We start from the raw sequence: 22,340 nt of genomic DNA, 5'->3' as shown, positions 1-22,340 counted from the left end.
GCTATTTAGAATCTAGTGACCCCGAGATTTTTTTTGATTTTTTTAATCCACCACCATCTGCAGAGCATCATACTACTTCCATTAGTTGTGCTCTGTACGTCGGTGTAGCCATACCCGGTAGGTGTGGCAAGGGAGAGTCTTATGGTCACGTGACAGATTCTATTGCAAATTTTTATTAAAAACTGAACGACCATCGTTACAAAAAGTGTTGCTTCTGCAAGGAAAGTAGCAATGGCCGCTCGACCTGGAGAAACAGAGGATTTAGCGTCATTGACTAACTTAAACGAGGCCATTCTACTGGACGAGCTGAAAGCCAGATACAAGAAAGATGACATTTACGTAAGCAGTTCAGCAACTTGCTTTTTTACGAGTGTAAAATACTCGAGCAGTTTCGAAATTAGTTTTGCATTATTTCGATAGTGACAAAAGTCATTCCATCTGATATAATGTATACCCTGGCTCCTTTTTCAATTAAATGCTATCATATTGAGCCTGAAAGTTGAGTTTCAATTGTGTGGGAGTGGTTGAAGCATTTGTACCTGTCGCGTTGGTGTGAATTAGCTCCATAATGATTGAAGTGTTAAGTGTGTCTGACATGTATGAACTATTGTGTGCTGTACTGCTCCTTATAGACATATGTTGGGGATATTCTGGTGGCTGTTAACCCCTTCAAGAAACTAACCATCTACGACAAAAAGGTTAGACTTGATATTGTAACACAGTGTTGGGCTGCATGGTGTGGAGTTTACAAGAAGGTCAATGTGGGGAGGTATTAAATGATTACTCACTAAAAGTGTAAAGTAGCCATGGCCACAAGGCAACCCATGCAGAACAGTATAAAAGAGAATCACCACAGTATTGGTATGATGATAAACACTTGACTTTGTACCAGTTTAATGCACAATGGCTCTTGTGTGTTGTATAAGTTGCAGAGCTCCTTTGTTTAGTGGGAGAGCTATTTTATTTGTTTATGATTCTGGTAATGGCAAGTGCTGTATAAGGTTGTGTGGTACTTAAGGAATGGAGGCTGATTGCCTTGTTTGGTGTTTTTTTTCTGTTTAGCACATGACCAAGTACAAGAATGTGGCAAGAAAGCAGAACCCTCCACACATCTATGCCATATCTGATGCTGCTTACTATCAGATGGTCAATGATAGCAAGCACCAATGTTGTGTCATCAGGTAACTAAGGAATACATGTGATTACATTGCATCCTTTATACTACACCTATATTCACGCACACAGGCACACACACATAGCTGCGTAAACTGTTACACAGTGCATACACAGGAAGTTAACTGACTTTTGCTTTAAAGAGTCGATTTTCTCTTCACACATGCTCTATTGTTTATAATATATCAGTCACAAACTATGTTATACTGTGATCAGTGTTTATTGTATAGATAGGTATTCTGGAGTGGTGGTCAATACAATGTGCATGCTTGTGAGCTTACTATGGGTTTAAGGATATGTGTGTTATGATTGTGAATTTTTGATTATTGACACAGCACAGGGTTAGTTTTCTTAATCCTAGTTAGCTAAACATATTCAGTAGGGAAGTCATTTCTGCTCATTAGTATGCATATTGTTATGCACCTATCAATGTTAAGCCCCACTCCCCAGTATGGGCAAGTCAGGCTTTAGGAAGGGATTTGAAGTTTAAAATGTGCCCAAGGGTGGGGAATTTGAACAAGTGGTGAAAAGTTTTTACTTGTGGCATGTGATAAAAATGAAGTGTACATTATGTCTTCATGATACATGTGTTAAATCAGTGAGCTCAAGTTGTATGTAGCTGCAGGCATGCTATTTATATGCATCATATTCACATAAAACGTGTGATACACAACTTGTTAGTCCCCCTTGTTGAATAAGATACTTCAACAAGAACACGCAGCGGATATTTGTAATTCCGTTGTAGTGGAGAATCAGGAGCTGGAAAGACAGAGTCGTGTAAGTTCATGATTGCCCAGTTGGTGGAACTCAGTCAAGTCCAAGGGAAGACAACACTAGAACAGAGTATCATAAAGGTACCCGCAGGCTCACATTGTGTACATGATACATATACTAGTGATCTCTTGTAGGTTAATCCACTGCTAGAAGCTTTTGGTAATGCCCAGACCTTAATGAATGACAACTCCAGTAGATTTGGCAAGTACATTCAGTTAAAGTTTCGTAATGGTCAAAGTAAGTCTTGAGATATACAATAAGTGTTTATACTGTTTTGGTTAATAACATGTATCCTTGCTGACAAGTCTAATCAAACCCATTGTGCTCCCTACATTGAGTACCATATACTAGGGCTGAGCGATACTACCGTTTTAGCGATATATCGCGATATTTTGAAAGTATCGATATCGCGATATTTTGTTATTAACTATCGTGATACCACACCTGTACATTATTGTCATTAAAAATCCATTTGTTATGCAGTACTAGGCTCAAGAATCCTTGCAAGTCATAACCTGGTTACCCCTGCAGAGAGGTGTGAACACCATAACAACCTCGAAGCATGTGTTACAATAACTGTTACTGTAAACAAGGATGATAGTGGCTAGTTTGATGCTACTTTTAAAGACTTCCTGCAGGAATACTGAGGAATACACTATGTAGCACCAGCTATGATTGACTTATTTGTAAGTATCGTGAACTATTCAGTATCGTGAATAGTGGCTTTAGTATCGATCGTGATACTAAAATGACAGTATCGCTCAGCCCTACTACAGTATTATATACAAGTAGCCTACAATAGTGACATATATGTTGTGTTTCATACGTTATCATTGTTTGAGGAAAACCTTCACTTTCATCACATGTTAGTGTTGTGCATCACACGTAGAAGGGTCATTTGCTGTCTACTTATGTGCAGGTAACATAGTGGATAAATACATGTGAGGTCCTCCTTGCATTTGATAACATACTCAATGTGGGTGAAGCAAGGGCAACGTACAGCTACATCTCCTATAGTTTGTGTATATCATACTATTGGACAGTCATGGTTTCTTTAAAATAGTACTTCTCCCCTTCTATTTGAGTATGAATGGGGAAGATAGCCTTTTCACAAACCACAGCTCAGCTACAGTGTATCCATCATGTATTTTCCTTTGTCCTCGTCCCATTTCTTTCTCCACTAAGGTGTTGGTTCACAACATCCTGCTAGGTGTTGACAGTGCTCCAGCTGACATATCCTACCAGTAGATCATTTGAGACATTTCACTACTATAACTTTCCTTCACATAATCCAATATTTGAATGCATATTTGGCTACAGTGTAGTTTACAACTTCTGTTTTCATGAACATTGAATGAAGTCAGTGATAGTTTTAGATTTGCAGCATTTAATGTGTTCATTTAATGTGTTCATTACAGTAAAAATCTTGCAGAGCATTTATTTTAGAATGAGCTATACCAAACAATTATGTGAAATGTTATAGAAAGAATCAACTACCTCAGACTTGCAGGGATCCAAATTCTTTTCACTGCACAGAATAAATATGTTATATGTACAAAAGCTATGAGCTATTTTAGCATAGTTTATTTGCTTGAGTGTATATCGTACAGTACAATAGTACTGTATGTAGTAGGGACTACAAAGGAGGTGTAGGCGTGGTCCATGAAACAACTAGCCTCACTGACGACAATGAAGCAGTATTGGTTAGGCCTAAACAAGCCTTCAGATTGACCCAAAATGCTTGCTGTGAATTTTTTTTGAAGTTATTTTAAATTTTCTAGTGACTGACTGACTGACTGACTGATGCCTTCAGACAATTATTTTTAAGTGTAACTCAATAACAGCTAAGGCTACGGGCTTGATTTTTTCACTGTTCGACATCGCTTCAGCCAGACACTTGCCTTTTTGGCATACCACAGTATGTACAATGAGCTATCACATGTGAGTAGCTGCACGAATATATTAGAGTGGTGCTGTATAAAGTGATGGCAGAGGAGGTTGGAAGCATGCACATGAGTCCAATGTGTATTGAAAAGCGTACTGGGCCTCCTTGGGTGCTGAAATACCTCCTGATTGATGAAACATGACAAGTACATGGCATTGGCACATAAGCCCTGTTAAGCCCCACTGAATAGATTAGTTTTTTAAACTTGGGCTATGTATAAATCATGTGAGATCTCGCGCCAGACCATGGATGCAGTAAATGTATTTGTTGATGAGCTAAAAAGATAGAGAGAGGAGTCCCACTCGAGAAAACGGTATGAGCAAACACCCAAGAAGTCATCCTATGCAGCGTACTTCACTAAGACTGTAGTGGCGTGTGCCCTAGTCAAGGATCACACAATACTAGAAAGATGAAAAAAGCTTCCAGATGAACGATAGAAACAATAGGCCGCCAGCAGCGTAGAAATGAGCATCACTGCCACCATTCAATGCTGCTGCCCTCCTTCAATGCTATATATATATACCCCACTTTACAATCTCAAAAATGCAATTAACACGAAAAAATTTTCGTATCGCTTATCATGCTTCCAACCTCCTCTGAAATGGCGTATTGAATTGATGTTAAACTTGTTTGGCGCATACCTAACAAAGTTAAGAACAGGTTAGCTTAGACTAATTTAGTGTAGGTTTCTGTGGGATGGATGTTTTGTCACTAATAAATTCGGGCACTACTTGTGCGTGACAGCTGGTATAAGTAAGTGTAGCAGAAGAACTTATAGTTTGGTAGTGATTGTATAATAAACTATATTTAAAAGGAGTTAGGTTGTCCTAGAATGGTTAGCAGCACAAAGTGTGTGAAGTGGTATTGAAAAAGAGTTTTTTAGATATTGGTTCTCCTGTTCTGTGAAAAATTTCTCATTTCCCTCTCTAGAATGATGTGAAACCAGTTATCATACAGTATGGTAGTACTGTGTATTAGGAGGTTTGGGTTTTTTTCTGCTGGCCGAAAAAGCCCAAAACCAGCATCCTGGCGCTGTGGCATTATTGGTTAGGTATAACCAATCCCAGAAGTGCTAGTATGACCCTAAATGCTTGCAATAGATTGTTATGAGATTTTAAAAAAAATTCAATGAAATTTTCTACTGACTATCTGCCTGTCTGCCAGATGCCTTGAGGCAAGTGTAACTCAGTAACGGATATGGCTACAGGTCCCAAGACGTGCCTTTTGGCATACCACAGGACTTACCTTTCCATTTCTTTTTGCTGACAGCCTGCAGTGTCGATTCACAGTAGCAGATGCATAGCTTCCCTACATTTGTAAAAGGGAATTGTCCGTATTTCCTTGGTGACTGGATTGATTGCAGAGGTACTTTTAATTCTGTTATTTATTTGTAACGCTGTGATGGGTTGAAAATAGGTGAAAGCAAAGGGTAATGGCCACTTCATTTTTGAGTCAGTAATTGATAGTTAGGGTGTACGAATTGTCCATATTTTTTGTGATGACTGAATAGATTGCAGAGGTGTTTCTACTGTTCTTTGTTGTAGCACTGTATAATGGGCTGAACATAGCTGAAAGCAAAGCATAATGGCCACGGGTCAGTAATTGATAGCTGGGGTGCTCGTTCAGACAAAAAAACATTAACTCTGGCGCCATCCTTTCTTTTGATGCGGTATGTGCTGTTTCACCAGTCATAATAATGTTGCAAAAAAGTAAACAAACAAGTATTAGGAATTTTAAGTTCGATTAGAGATCATAGAAAAAGTAGGGAAACAAGGGAGGTCGCATACACCTGCAGATATACTAGTGAACATTCAATGCCTAATTCAGTCATGGGTAACTACAAACTGAAGTAGGCTAATTTTTCCTCATATCTGTATGTAAGTGATCAAGATGATCTAATAGAACAATCATATGTTCCAATAAAACATTCAATGAATTATAATAAAGTTACTAATCTAAAAGCAGTTGATATATATTCCAACCAAAACAGCTAAGCTATACAAAAAGTTGGGCTCTTTTATTGATTAGATGTAATTGTATTGTGTGTTTGTGTATTATATCAAAATGTACACTCTATTACACAAAATTGTAAAAATTTGCTGTATTTTTTAATTGTGCAGTTGTGGGGGCCAAGATCAATGAATACCTGTTGGAGAAGTCTCGAGTTGTTTATCAAAATCCTGGTGAACAAAATTTCCACATTTTCTACTGTTTGTTTGCCGGCCTTGACCAGGACACGAAGAACAAGTTGAAATTGGGCAATCCAGACAAGTACCAGTAAGGGAATTATTTAAGAGCACGTGTTTGATCTACTTTATACTATTCTTCTTGATATTACATTAAGTGTGACCTTGTCAGGTACATGTGTGATGGTTCTGCTATTCTGCGGAATAAAATGCAAGCGAAGAAGGATCAGTTTGAAGAACTACAGAATGCAATGGATTTGGTTGGCTTTGAGGCTGATGTACGTGTGTGTGTATGTGTGTGTGTGTGGGGGGGGGGGGGGGGGCATAGCCAAGTGGTTAGGGCATCGGCCTGGTAATCGAAAGGTTCCAGGTTCAATTCCCAGCTGGGCCACTTTGGTGTTGTTGTTGTTTCCTTGAGCAAGAAACTTTACAAATGGGGACCTGGTTGGTGTTGTTGTTTCCTTGAGCAAGAAACTTTACTCACATTGCTCCAGTCTACCCAGCTGTTAAAATGGGCCTGGTGCCAACTAGGGAAGCAGCCCACCCAGCTGTAACATCAATGGGTAACTGGTGTAAACTGGGGAAGCAAATGCTCAACTGTCCATGTCTCATATAACAGTTGAAGGTCCAGGTGGGACTTGGGGTGCCCACACCTTCACCTGTGAGACATGGTACAGCCTTGTGCGGGTTACTAGTCTTGCCCCAGAAGGACATGCCTGCACCGACTCATAGCACCTGAGTAGGCACTGGTATCCCAGTGCTGGCCACTGGGCAGTGTGACCACGTAGCGGCAGCTGAAGGCTTTGCTTTGTGTGTGTGTGTGTGTGTGTGTGTGTGTGCATGTGTGCATGCACGTGATTGTGACAGCCTTACCACATTTACTGTGTATACTTTAGAATCAAGAAAACCTCTTCATCTGTCTGGCAGCTGTTCTGAACATGGGGAACATTGAGTTTGGGGAGGACGACAATGAGTACTCTTTTGTGAAGGACAAGAGTGGACCTCTCACTACAACTGCTGTGAGTATTCCTGCGTGCAACACATAACATTTAACTCTCTCTCTCTCTCTCTATATATATATATATATATATTACAGGAGTTGATGGGGATAGACCCAGACTTGATGGGGGACATATTAACAGTCAGTATAACCGTTGCTAGGGGAGATACAATTAAAAGACACTTAAATCAGGAGAAAGCAGGAGGTAACTGGCCATACAATGTTTTATGTAGTATACTTAACAAAAGTAACTGCTACTGGACACATTGTTAATTCTGTATCATGATAGTTAGATGGACCAGCCCACCTTATTGTAGATAGAGAAATTATATTTATAAGTAAATAAATCTGTTTACCAGTGTATTCAAACTACTATGTACCAATAAATAGCTTCTCAAAATTCACAATGGCTATGCCATTCGGTCTAGAGATGGACTGATACCACTTTTTAGCGATACTTCCGATACGAGTATTTGTACTGAAATTATCTACCGATACCGATTCCGATACCGATACTAAGCCTTGAAGCCTAGACAAGTTTATTATGGAAATTTTGCTGTTGTGATATATAGCTAGCTATTTAAAATATCACAGTAATTGTTCAGTTTGATTGATCTCAGTTCAATTAAGTTTCAAAATATGTCTAAACATGATAAACATCATTGTGGATTACTATTTGAGGTAGTTGTCTTTAAGTTTATTGATTAGGTAATCAATTGTGTGGGCGGCCGATAATTCTACAATGTTTGTTACAGCCTTGCAACCAAACCTTTTCATGAAAAACAAGCCAAGTAGTCATAATTTGAGAAACAACTGCACTGTCATTTAATTACAAAGGATTCACATGCTCTGATATATTAGAATACACATGGAGCAATTGTAGCAATACTTTTAAAAGAATAACAAAGGCTTTTTTCGTTACTTTGCTAGCCCAAGTTATTTGCTACTGGAAACTTAGCTAGAGATGGTTTAATAAAAGTGGTGAGTGTCTACCGGTAGTATCTGTACCTTGTATTACTGATACCGATCCGATCTGATACCACTAGTATTGGCACCGATATTGGTATCGGTATCAGTCTACCTTTAATTCGGTCAACACCGCATCCCTCATTATATTTTGCACTCTTTTGTGCTGATTTCTGTTTAGGCTTTAGTTATATACTGATCCTGACATTCTCATTTGTGAAATAACTATGCTAAAGTGTGCATTTCATTGATACCTTTACAAGATGCTGTCACAAGTTTAAAACACTCTAATATAACATTCACTCTAGTGCTCTTTCATCATACAGTGAACTTCATTGAACCAAAATATTTTTACCTTAATAATAAGTAAATGAGGCCACATCTTAACCATGTTTGGGACCTGCCACTATAATGAAGTGGTGGTCTTGTTAAATTGGTGGGCACTAAATGAGGTTTCACTGTATTTAGTTTGCCATTTTTAAAAGTCATAACTCCCAATCACTTTCAACATTGAAGCATAGCTTTGAGAATTGTACTATTACGAGCCTTATGGTAGTGAGCACTTCCCTTGCTTTCTTTATTCTCTAGAATGTTTTCCTTATCTTTATGTTTAGCTACTAGATTATAACTGTTGTATTATAATGTATGACTCTAGCTTTTTATTTCCACATGCCAAGCTATACAGGTTCCCAATTTTCTACTCGTGTATCAAAAATGGTTCATGACTAACAAGTGACTGCTTTATTAGAGTATCTCAATTTCTTGATGAATTATCTAGCTGATTATAACAATTGGTTTTGCTGCAGAAGATGGGCACAATGACCACACCCCTTATTGAGTGATCACATAGGATACCTCTACTAAGAAACATGATATTATGAAGTGCCTCTGCAATCAATCCAGTCACCATGAAAATACGTACAATTCACACTCCCCAACTATTTATTACTGACTTGTAAGTGACCATTACACTTTGCTTTAAGCTATGTTCAGCCCGTTTCACAGCATTACAAATGAAGAACAGTAGGAGAAGCACCTCTACAGTCACCATGGAGAATATGGACAATTCCCGTTGGGAAGCCATCGCGAATCAATACCTTAAGCTGTCAGCAAAGAGAAATGGGACACAAACTTAAGGAACAAAGGTAACTTAGGTAAGTCCATAATGCGTGCATTGTACATACTGCGGTATATCTCTGGACAAAGTGGCATTGAACAGTGAAAGAATTAAGCCCGTAGCCTTAGCCATTATCGAGTTATGTTGAAGGCATCAGTCAGTCAGTAGAAAATTCCACTAAATAATTTTTTTTTAAATTTCATAGCAACTTTTTGGAAGCGTTTCAGGTCATACTGAAGGCACTTTTTTGGGCTTGGTTTTACCTAGCCAATACTGCCAAGGCAAGATGAAGTTATTGTGAGGCTGGTGATATTTTTCTTTTGTGGTATGATGGCTGTGATGTTACAGATGGATGAAAGCCCAATATTGTTTCCATTAAAGTGGCTGGCAGTGACTCAATGAAGCACCTCTGAGCCTCCACAACCGGACACCTGGTCCTACAGCCTGTTTAAAGTTGTTACAGAAAGTATGTTTGAAAAGGAGAAAAAAACATCCATGACTGGACCTGGGCAACCTCGAATCTGCAGCCATCCGATTAACTTGTTGACTTGGCCAACAGTGTGACTTTTAGTTTGGAAATGTGTGAATCATTGTAAAAGGCATGAGTTCATAACATCTTCAGGAAATCACTTCACCTGCATTTTAAGCTGGCATGAACAAACTGCCTCAAAGGGAAACCTTACCTACCTGAAAGGTTAATACTGGCACTGTACAGCCTTCATTTCTCACATACAGGCTGCTTATAGCTATTGCATAAACAAATGTCGATTTTATGCTTCAGGGTTTGAGTGTAACATTCGAAGCTTTGGTGAACATTGTATGTAGTAGCTACAGTTAGCTAGATATAATGCAGTTGGCATAATTTTGAGTGTATTGTAGCTTAATTCATTAAACAACAGTTGTCGTTCTAGCTCCCTTTGGAAAATGGAATTTCTTGCATTGACACTATTGTTCATCTATTTAACGAGATATGGAAGCAGGAGAAAGCACACAACAAGATGTAGCTGCTGTTTAAAAGCCTTACAGTAGTACACAACTCACGAATGTTCTTCCTCTACAGCTTGTCCCGACTGTACTCGCGATTATCAGTGGGTGTGGTCACTTGTGGGGACGTGAGCTAATTAACTTGTCAGACACCTAATTGCTTCGCGTACAACCACCTTCCATTGCTTTCTAGTGTCTCAAGTGTAACTGCCCACAGCAAAAATTGTTCATGACGTGACGAGCAGTTGGATTCTTGCAGTCTTCTGCTCGCCAATATAACCAGGTTGCGCATGCACAAAATTCAAACTTTGCTTATGTCATTCGAATAATGCACCCTTTGAACCATTGAACGAATGCAGTACATTCGTTTATGCACTGCTTCTAGCATAAGCCATTTTGCTCATGTGAGCATGGAAAGACAAACAAATATACTAACATGCACACATGTTTTTTCGGAAGCTATTTCAGTAAACCAGGCATGTACCCACAGCTGGCAGCTGTTTGTTATATAAATTTACTGGATCATGTTCCTGTATGGATTCTATTTGTTATGTTGATATCCAAGTGTTTTATCTGATTGTGACTTGTATCACTAATAATAGTGGAAAGGGTCTAACGCAGTACAGGAGCCACTACAAATGATTTTGAGGGATTCAAAGGGATTATGTTAAGGAGTGCATACTGGCAGAACAAAGAAGTGTGATGATTATAACAATCTTCACATATAGAATGACCTCTATCCAAAATGACGTCACAAACATAAAATGGCCGCCAATATTGGGGGAACTTTAATATTTTCAAGTGCAGATGCCTATGGAGGAAAATTTTTACTAGGTCATATTTCAGCTGTGAAAAAAGATACGGAGCTACAGCCAACAGGTATGGTTATAAGACATTACAATAAATCATTTAATAGTCTTTTGGAAGCTTTTTGATTGTAGATTTAGGCTATAGCGTAAGTTCATCCTCATATTTTTTATATCCATAGTTAGTTAGAGCTCCGTATCTTCTATCTCGGCTGAAATATGATCAATCAAAATTTTTTCTCCATAGGCGTTTGTACTCGAAAGCATTAAAGTCCCCCCACTATTGTCTGCCATTTTATGTTTGTGATGTCATTTCGGATAGAGGTCATATGCTACAAATCACACTAAGTTTTTCAAAGGAATTCCTTTCAATCCCTCAAATCATTCTGTATTGAGTTAGACACTCTCCTCTCCACTATTATCAACTCTTGCTTGTGTGTGTGGTATGAACATAATTATATTGACAGGAAAATGTATATGTAACACTTTCACACATCAGATCAAAGGAATTCCAGAGGATACATTTGCCATGTATACCTCAACACAGGGAGACATCTAAATGTACACCAGTGTACGTTGAAATGTATCCCGGGAAAGTGGTTGCACTTCTAAAAGAGCAAGCCACTTTCATCAAAGCAAGTATGGCCTTTATGTGGATGAGGTAGCAGTGCTCAAAATAACCAAAAAATTATGTACTGCAGTAATTGCAGACCTTTGTCCTGCAGTTGCTGATTGTTGGCCTGCGCTTTGTAACTGCCCAAGTTTATTAAGCTTGTTCTTGTAGTTCACACCTTGTTCCTATGTTGATTCTAAGTAGTTCCAGCTGCACACACTTGTCACAAGACATGCTGTTGTATTCAAATGTCTGGCAGTAATTGCAGATCAAAGAAAATTTTGCTTGGCTATTCATGGCATTTGTACTGAAAACTGCCGACTGACAACCATTATTTTGAGCTCTGAGGTAGTGGTACCACCCTCTGTTTGTTTTATACAAGCTCAGACTGAAATCGATTGTGGAAATAAATCAATGTTCACATGACGATTAACACAAATTGAAGTATTGCCAAAAGTAGCAGTCAAATGAAGGCATTTTGGTTTCCTTGCCGTTTTGCAAGTTGGAAAAAGGTGAGAACTAGTCTTACAGTGCATTCCCAAGCATTTTGGCACGTATATTGAATGCGGACATGCCCACATTACGGAAAACATGAGTTAACCACTCTATAATGAAGCTTACCCTTTTAGGTCTTTAGTATACGTTGTGATTAGTCTTTAAACATCGCGAAAGCATTAAAGCACTTGTAACTTCCCCCTACTCGACTTTCCGCAGTATCCGTAGGACTCATCCGTTTATTATAACAATCATAGCTGCAACGTTACTTGCTGCCTAACCATAATCGAATCTTTCAGGCATGCATATATAACGAATCCAGTGTTTTAACTCGTATTGGCATTAAGGCTATCAGCCTTAACGGAAGTGTTACATAATAGCTGTAACATGGGCACTCGTGATTTAACAGAAATGTATGCCTGCAGTCCTCGGGCTGCGCCCTCGGACTTTGGGCATACATTTCTGCAAATTACTTGTGCCCATGTTACAACTATAAAATATTGTATGCTAGTGCTAACATTGTGAATTGCTGTGGTTATAGCCTCCAGGGATGCCGTTGCAAAGAGTTTATATGATCGACTGTTCCGATGGATAGTGAATCGAATCAATCAACTGCTTGCTCCATCAGCTGAGGACATGGCTCAGGCTGTTGAAATTGGTAAGTGATACGAATTGGAAACCCTTACAGTGCCAATGTTATTGTTAGGTATTCTCGACATATTTGGATTTGAGAAATTCGATACTAACAGTTTTGAGCAGATTTGTATCAATTTGGCCAATGAACAACTTCAATTCTTCTTCAATCAGGTATCTATGTTGATTGAAAGGGGGCCAACCCATGTGCTTGTCAACTGTAAATCTTCTTTGTCATTAAGTATAGACACTATAGCAGGCCTCCATCCAGAGGAGGTTGGACATGCTCTAAGTGCTATCTAAATATATTACTCTTAATTGTATTGTTTTACTTGGTATTTTATGTGACCCTCAATTAGTCGCAATACAAACCTGAAAACAAAGGAGTTCACTGGGGTTCATTAGATTATTCAAATCGTACTTCACATAAGCTTCAAGGAAATGTACGTTACCGCCCAAGTGTAACGTCATTATGTGCAATTAAAACTTGCTAAAAAGTGAGCATGGCACCTTTTTCGATCGTGTGTCTTCATCCTTCGAATCAACAGGTGAAGACTTGCGATTGAAACAGGTGTCACGCCTCTTTTTAGCGACTTAATTGCATGCGTGCGAGCAAGTGCAACATTACACTTGGGTGGTACCGTACTTTGTTTCATAAAAATCACTTGAATTCTAGGTGAAACTAATAAGTTGCGGTTTGGTGTATACAGCTTCACCAGACTTGTTACGTATGTACACGGAACAATGATGCTTAACTGCATTACACTGAGATCGGCTTATTACCCTCCTCAACAAAACGAGTTTTGCGTAATTTGTTTTAGTGGTGCTTAGAGCGCGTCCAACCTCCAACTATGCATACGCCTTAGAATTTTAGTCATGATTCTGCAAATGCAAAAAAAAAAAAAAAGCTATATACTGTATTCCATTTCCACAAGTAAATATCAGGGAAATTATGGGCTGGTTGCACTCTACAAAGCAATTCAGACTATGGGCAGCATTTCATTTGTGTTGGGTGGCAATTAGATTCATCAGCAGACAATGGCTATTAAATTTGTCACTCACTATAGAGGATGTTGGTTCCTCCACTCATAGACTCTCTAACTTCTTCTCTCCTTGCTCTGTAAACTGTACTGATGTATTAATGTTATAATTATCACAATGGCTATCTGTTTCTGTTGTTGTTTATAGCACATCTTCATGCTGGAGCAACAAGAGTACAAGAGCGAAGGAATTGACATCTCTCACATCAACTTCAAAGATAATAAAAATATTTTGGTAATAATTATTTTCATCCTTTTTTATAATGTAGTGATATTACATGGCAAGCACTTTGAAAACAGTGACTACACTATTGTAAATGTTTTGATGCTTTTAGGAGTTCTTCTTAGCTAAACCAATAGGGGTTCTGGCTCTATTGGATGAAGAGAGCTCCTTTCCTAAGGCCACTGACACTACTTTCGTCCAGAAGTTACACAAACACTTTGAGAAGTTACCATTCTATAGCAAACCGAAGACCACGGTTACTGATTACTTCACAGTCTCCCATTATGCTGGACAAGTGAGGTGTACTATTGGTTATGATATTTGGAGAGATGGCATCTGTTTGTAGGTGGAGTACGATGGTGCTGGATTCCTTGAGAAGAACAGAGACAGTTTGCCTGGTGGAGCTAATGAGTTGATGCAAGCCAGTAAAAATCCATTAATTGAGCTGATATACAAAGGTATAGTGTTTATGTGTTTGTGTAGTACCAAGAGTCTATAGTGGGGAAGAGAGAGTGTCAAACTGCGCTATAGGCTGTGAAAAATGAGTCCATAAAGTAATCCGCATACCTTCATTTCCTCTCTTAAACCTGATTGCCCAGTTACTAGTTCAAGGCAGGTGGTCCGCATGGAATCACAATGGCTGAATCTCGATCTAAACATGTCAGTTCACTAACATGCAAAACTGTTGAGGAAACAGATGGCAACCTTGATGAAATCTGGAATGAAGATGTCACATGCAAGGTTGGTATTCATGATGCACAGTACAGCACACAGGGGAACTGGAACTGAATTCCTCCGAGGTAGTGTCAATGTTCATGGTGATGTTTGCTTTCCAGGTTAACTGCCTGTGTCTTTCTCTTTGTACTGAGTTCCTCTCCAGGCCTTCATTTAGGAAATGACTCAAGAGGGGACAAAAGGTTTTATGAGAGTAAGGTGGGGGAGAAACAGTATATCCAGAGTTGGGGTTGCTACTCTAAAAATGTAACTCGCTACCTATTACTAGTTACTCTAGTTATTTCTATACCTAATGCGTTGCAGTTACATATTACTCCCAGAAAAATAGTAATTAGTTACATATTACACTTACTTTGAGGGCTGTAACTAGTAATATTAGTACTATTACATTTGTTCATTACAAGCTATAAATTAAGCCCAACCTTCTTAATACATGCTCCCAGCTTACAAGTGACACGAGTGAGACATGTTCAGCCTCAAAAACATACTTTTTTTTGTAATATCTTGGTCTCAAAGGGCACTCCCATACACTATCACTCTTTGTTCTTGCCTGTACAGCTGTATTCAGTGCTGTCAAGACCCAAAATGCAACCAATCACATGCTGGATACAACTATAGCAGGTTTACTGCCAGTGACCTGCAACAGTTATACAGATTATGAGCAACACTGACAAAAGCACACACAACAGTTAACAATGTCACCAAAAGAACTCTCTACAAAAAAGGTCAAGAAGACATATTTACAACTATCATCACCATAACCTGTTGATACCTATACAAAGACTATTTAGCTAGTTATGTGTTGTGCATATATGACTCAGTACTGCTACACAACACCAAAGTTCATAATAATATAAAGGGAGGGAGAGTATCCAACGCCTTTAAAAACACCTTTAAAAACACTGCGTTATAATGTTACATCATAGTTACATCATATCAGTGAACTGTAACACAAGGCTTTGTGGTGAAAGAACGTTTGTTAGGCATTGATATATCAAAGGGAAGACCTTCAACTGCTTATAGTGCTTGGTATTACCAAGAGTTAATAATAATGGAGGGTTAACTCTTGGTATTACCCACTGCGCTTGTTCATAGCAACCACTGTTTCCTTTGTCAACTCCATGACCATCAGTGTTAGGGGCCAACTTGACCTTGTGAGATTGAACAGAGCCCTTTCTTCTCCCACCTTTCGTGCTGGTGGTTGATTGGAGTTGCGTCATCTCTGCCAGGTGTGTTGTCAGCAGTGTGTGCTGGTGGATCATGATATCTTAGGAGTACTTTAACCACAATATTGTGCACTTATAGTCCTTTGAGAAAGTTAACACATTTTGATGATGATCACTATTGCATAATATTATAACACAGTGTGTTTTGGAGGGGCAATTGAGCGTTGGATACTCTCCCTCCCTTATATTATTATGAACTCTTGACAACACGCATCAAAAAGAAGTAACACATTACAATTTCCGGATGTAATATCCATTATATATTACTCGTTACTTTGTCATGTAATGCAATATATTACTTCATTACAACATAAGTAATATTATTACATAACGGATTACAAACCCCAACTCTGAGTATATCTCAGACTTTCATTTTAAAGTTTTGCTAAAATTTAAAGGGGGGGCTGGCCCCCACCCTCCTAAATGAAGCCCTGCTCTCTGATGAGCCATACTTTTCTCTCGAGCGTACTGTTCTTTTACTCAGTAACTTCAGTTTCATCACGTGTATGCACTTGTGCGTTGCACTTATGATCAGCAAGTAATTTGAACGATGCCATAGGACTTTGCAGGCTCATTTTCACAGCATATAGCGCAGTTAAACTCTCTCCATCCCCTACTCTTGGTAGCACTAGTGTGTGTATGTGTGTGTGCATGTGGCGTATAGCCTGTGTGCATGTGGTGTTATTGTATATCTGGGAAGTGGGTACCTGCTATTGAAAGTGGCAATTGCCCACTTTTGACGTAACAGATGATTTGGACTTCAGATGCCCACACCTTCACTGGTGAGACATAGCACAACTTCCTTGTTCTCTCCCCCCTACCCTTACCCCCAAGAGGATTTGCATACATTGACTTGTTGCACCTGAGCAGTTCACAGGTTCTTTGTGGTAGATATGACTGTGTACATGCCAGCCAATGGCTTTGCTTTTTAGTATTGTGTCTTTGTGTGTATACATACAAACTTAATGTTATGTAGGTACTCTCACTCGTACTGGTACTCTTGCACTTGGAAGTGTCTCCAGTCGTCGTACTGGCCGGCTCAAGAAAAAACCAGTTAGTAGCACACTGTAGTACCCGATCTGTGATAGTATGTTATGGTGTCCCATAGATCCATGCATCCCCTAGTGTAAGTGGAACAAAGGGGTTGACTGTTGGTGCACAATTCAAGAATTCCCTTCAAGTTCTGATTGAGAAGATGAATCAAGCTAATCCACATTTTGTTCGCTGCATCAAACCAAATCACTCCAAGGTAATGATATGGGCTATTGTGATTAATGGTTTAAATATAATTTGAGTGATAGTTGTTAGTCACAATTGTGGCCAGTTCCATGTCAGTTATCAAGGAGACTTGTCAATAATAAAAGCAACTATTAAGCTTGTTTATTCAAATCAGTGGTGTAATTTCAGATACTCTAGTAGCTTTATCCATCCTTTATAGAGCTTATGCACTGGGGCACGTGAAAATTAGTTTTCCGTATATGCTCAGGATCTATCCAAAATATTAAATGTTAGAATATGGCGATAGAGTGGCACGGGTGTTTCAACTATCTCACATTTCTTGCTAACTAAGATGAGAAAGCAACTCAGTAATAAAGCAGGAGTTCTGTAATAACAGTGGTTTTGGGCAGGTTACTTCGTACCATCATCGATTATCAGTCTGTACCAGAGCACTCAAGTCCTTAAGAACGAATAAATTAGTATGGTAATGAATGGGATAGTGTTTCAAGTTCGTTATAATAAGGCCACCGCTTTCAGGTACAGCCTCATGGCTAAAAAATACACCCTCCAACTGATTGCAATAGCTATGCCATGATAAATAATCCAATACTGTATAATAAACGTTTTACAGACCTCCCGTCTTGTTAGTAAGTCACTTTCTCATCTAATTTGGCAAGAATGTGAGACAGCTGAACCACCCATGCCACTCCATCGCCATTTTCTAACAATTGATATTGCGGATAGATCTAAGCATATACGGAAAAATAATTTTCATGCGCCCTAATGTATAAGGTCTATAGATCTCATTAAGTTACAGATATGTTAGTTTAGCAATCACCAGCTCTCCTATGGGTTTTGTTTATACAGTAGTTTGGGATGTGACTGGCACTGAAGTTTACAATACTGTGTTGTGTCAATAGGCACCTAACAAATTTGATGACAAGTATGTCACAGCACAACTTAGTTACACTGGAATGCTTGAGACGACTCGCATACGAAAAGAAGGATATGCTATTCGGCCTACATTTGAGGAGTTTGTGGAACGTTACAAGTCCTTGGCTGCTCAGGTCACAATGGCCAGCACAGCTCCGAACTGTCGCAAAATATTGGTAGCTGCCAAGGTGGAGGGGTATCAGATAGGAAAGAGCAAGGTCTTCCTTAAATATTGGCATGTTGACAAGCTGATAGAACTGCTTGAGGTGGTACACAAGGCAGCCAGCATGATACAGAAACGTGAGAAAACAGATTTAGTGTGCTTGTTTTATTGCTTCTGCTAATAGTGGTACGAGGCTTCATATGCCGCAGGAGGTTTAAGAAACTGGTGGAACAGCTGAGAAAAGAAGCCAGTCTTGTTGCACAGTTTACTTCGAACATACCTGGTCCCATTGATGCTACATACCAAAAACTCAAGGCAATGAACGCTATTGATGCACAACGACCAAAAGGTACATAAAAATTATGTGTTCGTTTATTTCCTAAACCCTGTATTCATGTCTGTGAATTGTGTGAGTGCAATATAAATTTCATTTTAGAGGAGTTAGTCAAGGCTAAGACACCATCACCAGAGCCACCATCTCAGCCGCTACCTGAAACAGTTTCCAAAATAGCACCACCTTCTGATTTACATACACCTCCCAAAGAGGTTAAAATGGAAGAGATCTCTGTGAGTGTGTGTGGAATGTGTGGACTCTTTGTTATGTACTGATGACTTAGGATGATGAAGATGATGACAAATTTGATGAAAATGGTGATGTGTTTGTTGCTTCTAAAGGTCGTTTCAACAAGTTTGGCAAAGAAGGAACTAAACAAGCGTGAGAATCAAGTTCATGTTAGCATGTGTAGTTGTAAGATTTGTCAATGTTTAGTTCAGTCCGTTGGTTCAAGGCTACACAAAGCGACGCTGTGAAGACAAGCACAGGACAAGTACAAATTTGGTTTCATGGTATCATCACAAGAAGACAAGCAGAACAAAGACTAGTGGATAAACCTAATGGCTCTTTCTTAATCCGTGTCAGTGAGAGTCAGTTTGGATATTCTTTATCTTTTAGGTAAGTTAAACAGTTTACAAATGCAAGTGGCTAATATTATTGGACAAGATCTGGTTGTTTGTGTATTCTCTCTGTGTGATGCAGTGGTGTGTGTGTGTACGTACATACGTACATCCATATGCAGCTTGTATTTGATTGTGATTTGATTTGAATAGTGTTAATAAAATTGGTATACAAAATTCTAGGGAAAAAAGTAACCGATTTTTTTCTAAACAAACACCTTCAGCCGAATAGTAGCTAACTGGATTCATAATTTGTTGTGAAAGTGCTTCAACAAACTTGTGAAACTTTATGAATGGAAAAGTGATCCTACTCCTCTTTCTTGAACTACGAAACAAACAGTGAGTGTCCGAGAGCGAATTTCAACTTGTAATGCCATGCTGGATTTATATTTCATGAGATTTCCTTTGTGTAACACCAGTAGACTTCGAAGCCTTAAACTTGCTGCATCAATGAAAGTGTCCATACATCCACCAAGTGAGTTTGATGACATGGTGCGACAGAGTACCCTGTGTGTGGTCTGTTAGTGTAGACAGTACTGAAGCTATTTAACAACCTACCACTGTCTAGCATTAAATGGCAACCCATAATACTAGCATGTAACAGTAATGTCATGATACAATGACACAGGAGTTCTATAATAGGGATTTTAGTCTAAGTACCTCGTTAACCTTGACTCGGAATAGGAGCTCATAATTGTTGCATTTCTTAAGTGGACCCCATTCTTTAAAGGTGTTGAAGTAAATGCTCCCCTTACAGTGTCTCCTGTTTCCTTTTGCTTGGCTATCGTGGTTCCCAGGTCTGGCCTCCAGCCTTCCTTAGTCTAAGGTCACCAGTGTGGAATCTTCTTAAGCTGTTGTAGTTGGTGGTAGCAGAAGGGCTGCTGGTGATGCTGCTATCATTCTGCCTAATATTTGGGACAGTGGGTGTACTGTCACACTGTGCTACTCCAAAAGACTCTCCTACATCTGACTGATCCCCTGGACTTTCTGAGAGGAACTTCATTACTGTTGAGTCCACTGTAAACCAATCTGCTGAATTTGGTGACATCTCTTGGTTTATTGTGAATTCCAGTGCTGAGCAGTCATGTTTAACTTCGATGGTTTGAGGGAGACTGCAGTATTTAAAGAGGAGGCAGGTGAACACAGTCATCCTACAGGAAAAAGAGGTGCCCCTTGGCAACAGACAGTAAATGATATGCATCATTGAAATCCAAGGAACGCATTTAGTCATCTATTTGCTTCACCTTATGAAATTCCTCCATCTTGATATGGATCGGAGAGTAATGTGGGAAAGACTTGTACACACCATTGACTGGGAAATTTGAAATTGTTCTCTGATCTGTTCGACCTGCTTATTCCACCCTGCTTCTTTAATAAGTGGGAGGTGCTGCCAAAAAATGCTGACTAGGTCAACTAATTGACCCTCAATCCCATGGTCCATCACGTTACCAATATCTGACAATTTGTGAGCAGGTTTGCTAAGGGTGGTACAATTATCTGTTTGTGTTCAAAAGACTACTGTACACTGTCATTGCCAGTACATGTAGATGTAATTATCTTCCCTTAAAACATCCACTATAAAAGTATAAAACCTGTTTGGCTGTTTCCACTTCCTTTTGTACTGCTTTGATAAACAACCTGCTGAGCATGTGTTAATTGTCTCATAGGGTGGTAGGCCGTTGTAAACATTTCCTATTAAAACAAGTTAACTCTGGCAAGTATATTGTCGTGGGAGAATCACGGGTACACAAAACACTAGAAGAGTTGGTACTCTACTATCAGAAGGTTAGTGAATAGCACATTTGTGTTTTTAAAAACTTAACATAATTTTTTCCAGCATCCTATAAATGCTGAAGGAGATATTCTGACACTTGCATGTGCAGCTGAGGTAAAGTAAACACCTTTAACTACATGTGCTCATTGTAATGGCTTGTTATTGTAGGATCAACGTGAAAATGATCATATGGGAACTTTGATGGGTCACGGCAGTAGTAGTCGTGAAGATGAACCTCCACAGCTGCCACCAAGGGTATGAGTGTGTACAAATATACTCTGTACTTTTTTAAACCAGACACACACTTGGGGTCTGAAATCATTTTTAAAGTGTGTACTAACCTATTTGTCTATGTCCAAAGGATAGTAAAGTTTATGTGGGAGTCTGTATTAACCGTCTAACTTGGTGGATTTTCAGTGGAATATACTTTGGACTGACAATATTTGCCAATATATTCACTTGGTATCTATATATCACAATGCTTCCTATTGACTAAGGAACTTGAGGTGTTTTATTAACTACAAAATTATTATTATTAGTAGTATTATCAAATCAAACAATAAGACACAAAGATGATAAAATCATGATTCTGTCTCTACCAAACTAACTGAAAGTATAAAATTCTGCTTCTAATACTGCTCTCTAATGTGTTTATTCACAAAGTAATTCACACCAAAATCTAATGTTTTTTCATTACCTATAATTAATCGGGCATCTTGTACTTTTATAGATGTTATCAGTTTCACATGGACATGGACCTCCTCCACCAACAATGGGAAGTATTTCAGGACAACATGGCAGATTGTCCAGTTCTCCAATGACAGGAAGATCCAATTCTCCGATGACAGGAAGATCTCCAAAATTATCTACGCCACGAGGGACTAAAATGAGGGGTCCACCTGGTAGTGACAATGGTCCACCTCTTCCACCAAGGAATAAAAAATAACCTGTCACTCTGCAGAGAGATATAGTTTTATTGTATTAGTAGTTTTGCAAGATTGTGTACCATGGTATTGTAATTTATGAGATAACTAAATCCATTATAATTATCGGTCCTTTAACTATCTTGGGTAAAACCTATGATCACAATTGTGCAGGTAGCTATCTTGTTGTTGTCAACAGTGCTGTAGTAATGTAGGTATAATAAGATTTATATATTTTTGATAAAATTCATAGGCTCTACTTTTAGTCAGGTGGGCAGTTGTTTGGGTATATTGAATTTAATATCTTGGTTGCTCTAATACTTGTGTGTCATGGGGTACATATGACAGATCCAGGGGGACCAGTTGTAGTATGACAGTACACCTTAGCACAACACAATTTAATTATCAATGTTTAGTTTCATTTACCATTTGTTAGTCCATCCACATATTGTAAGTCTT

General features: G+C 38.9%; 1 protein-coding gene across 1 annotated transcript; it reads left to right on the top strand.

The window, feature by feature from the left end:
• The first annotated feature begins 159 nt into the window (after positions 1–159).
• LOC136262104 (myosin-IIIb-like) lies at positions 160–22,004 on the top strand. Its single transcript, XM_066056250.1, has 25 exons — positions 160–339; positions 633–698; positions 1,063–1,181; positions 1,919–2,027; positions 2,082–2,184; positions 6,013–6,169; positions 6,251–6,356; positions 6,975–7,097; positions 7,175–7,283; positions 12,601–12,717; positions 12,766–12,866; positions 13,881–13,967; positions 14,068–14,250; positions 14,302–14,413; positions 16,893–16,969; positions 17,025–17,165; positions 18,055–18,367; positions 18,415–18,579; positions 18,667–18,797; positions 18,848–18,945; positions 19,000–19,182; positions 20,852–20,969; positions 21,022–21,072; positions 21,127–21,213; positions 21,689–22,004. The coding sequence occupies exons 1-25, from the start codon at positions 232–234 to the stop codon at positions 21,902–21,904; spliced, it is 3,180 nt and encodes a 1,059-aa protein (XP_065912322.1). The 5' UTR covers positions 160–231; the 3' UTR covers positions 21,905–22,004.
• The last annotated feature ends 336 nt before the right edge of the window (positions 22,005–22,340 follow it).

This window comes from Dysidea avara, chromosome 7 (assembly GCF_963678975.1).
Source record: "Dysidea avara chromosome 7, odDysAvar1.4, whole genome shotgun sequence".
Taxonomy (NCBI): domain Eukaryota; kingdom Metazoa; phylum Porifera; class Demospongiae; order Dictyoceratida; family Dysideidae; genus Dysidea; species Dysidea avara.
Note: the sequence above shows the minus strand (reverse complement) of the source record. Positions and strands in the feature narration are given on the sequence as shown.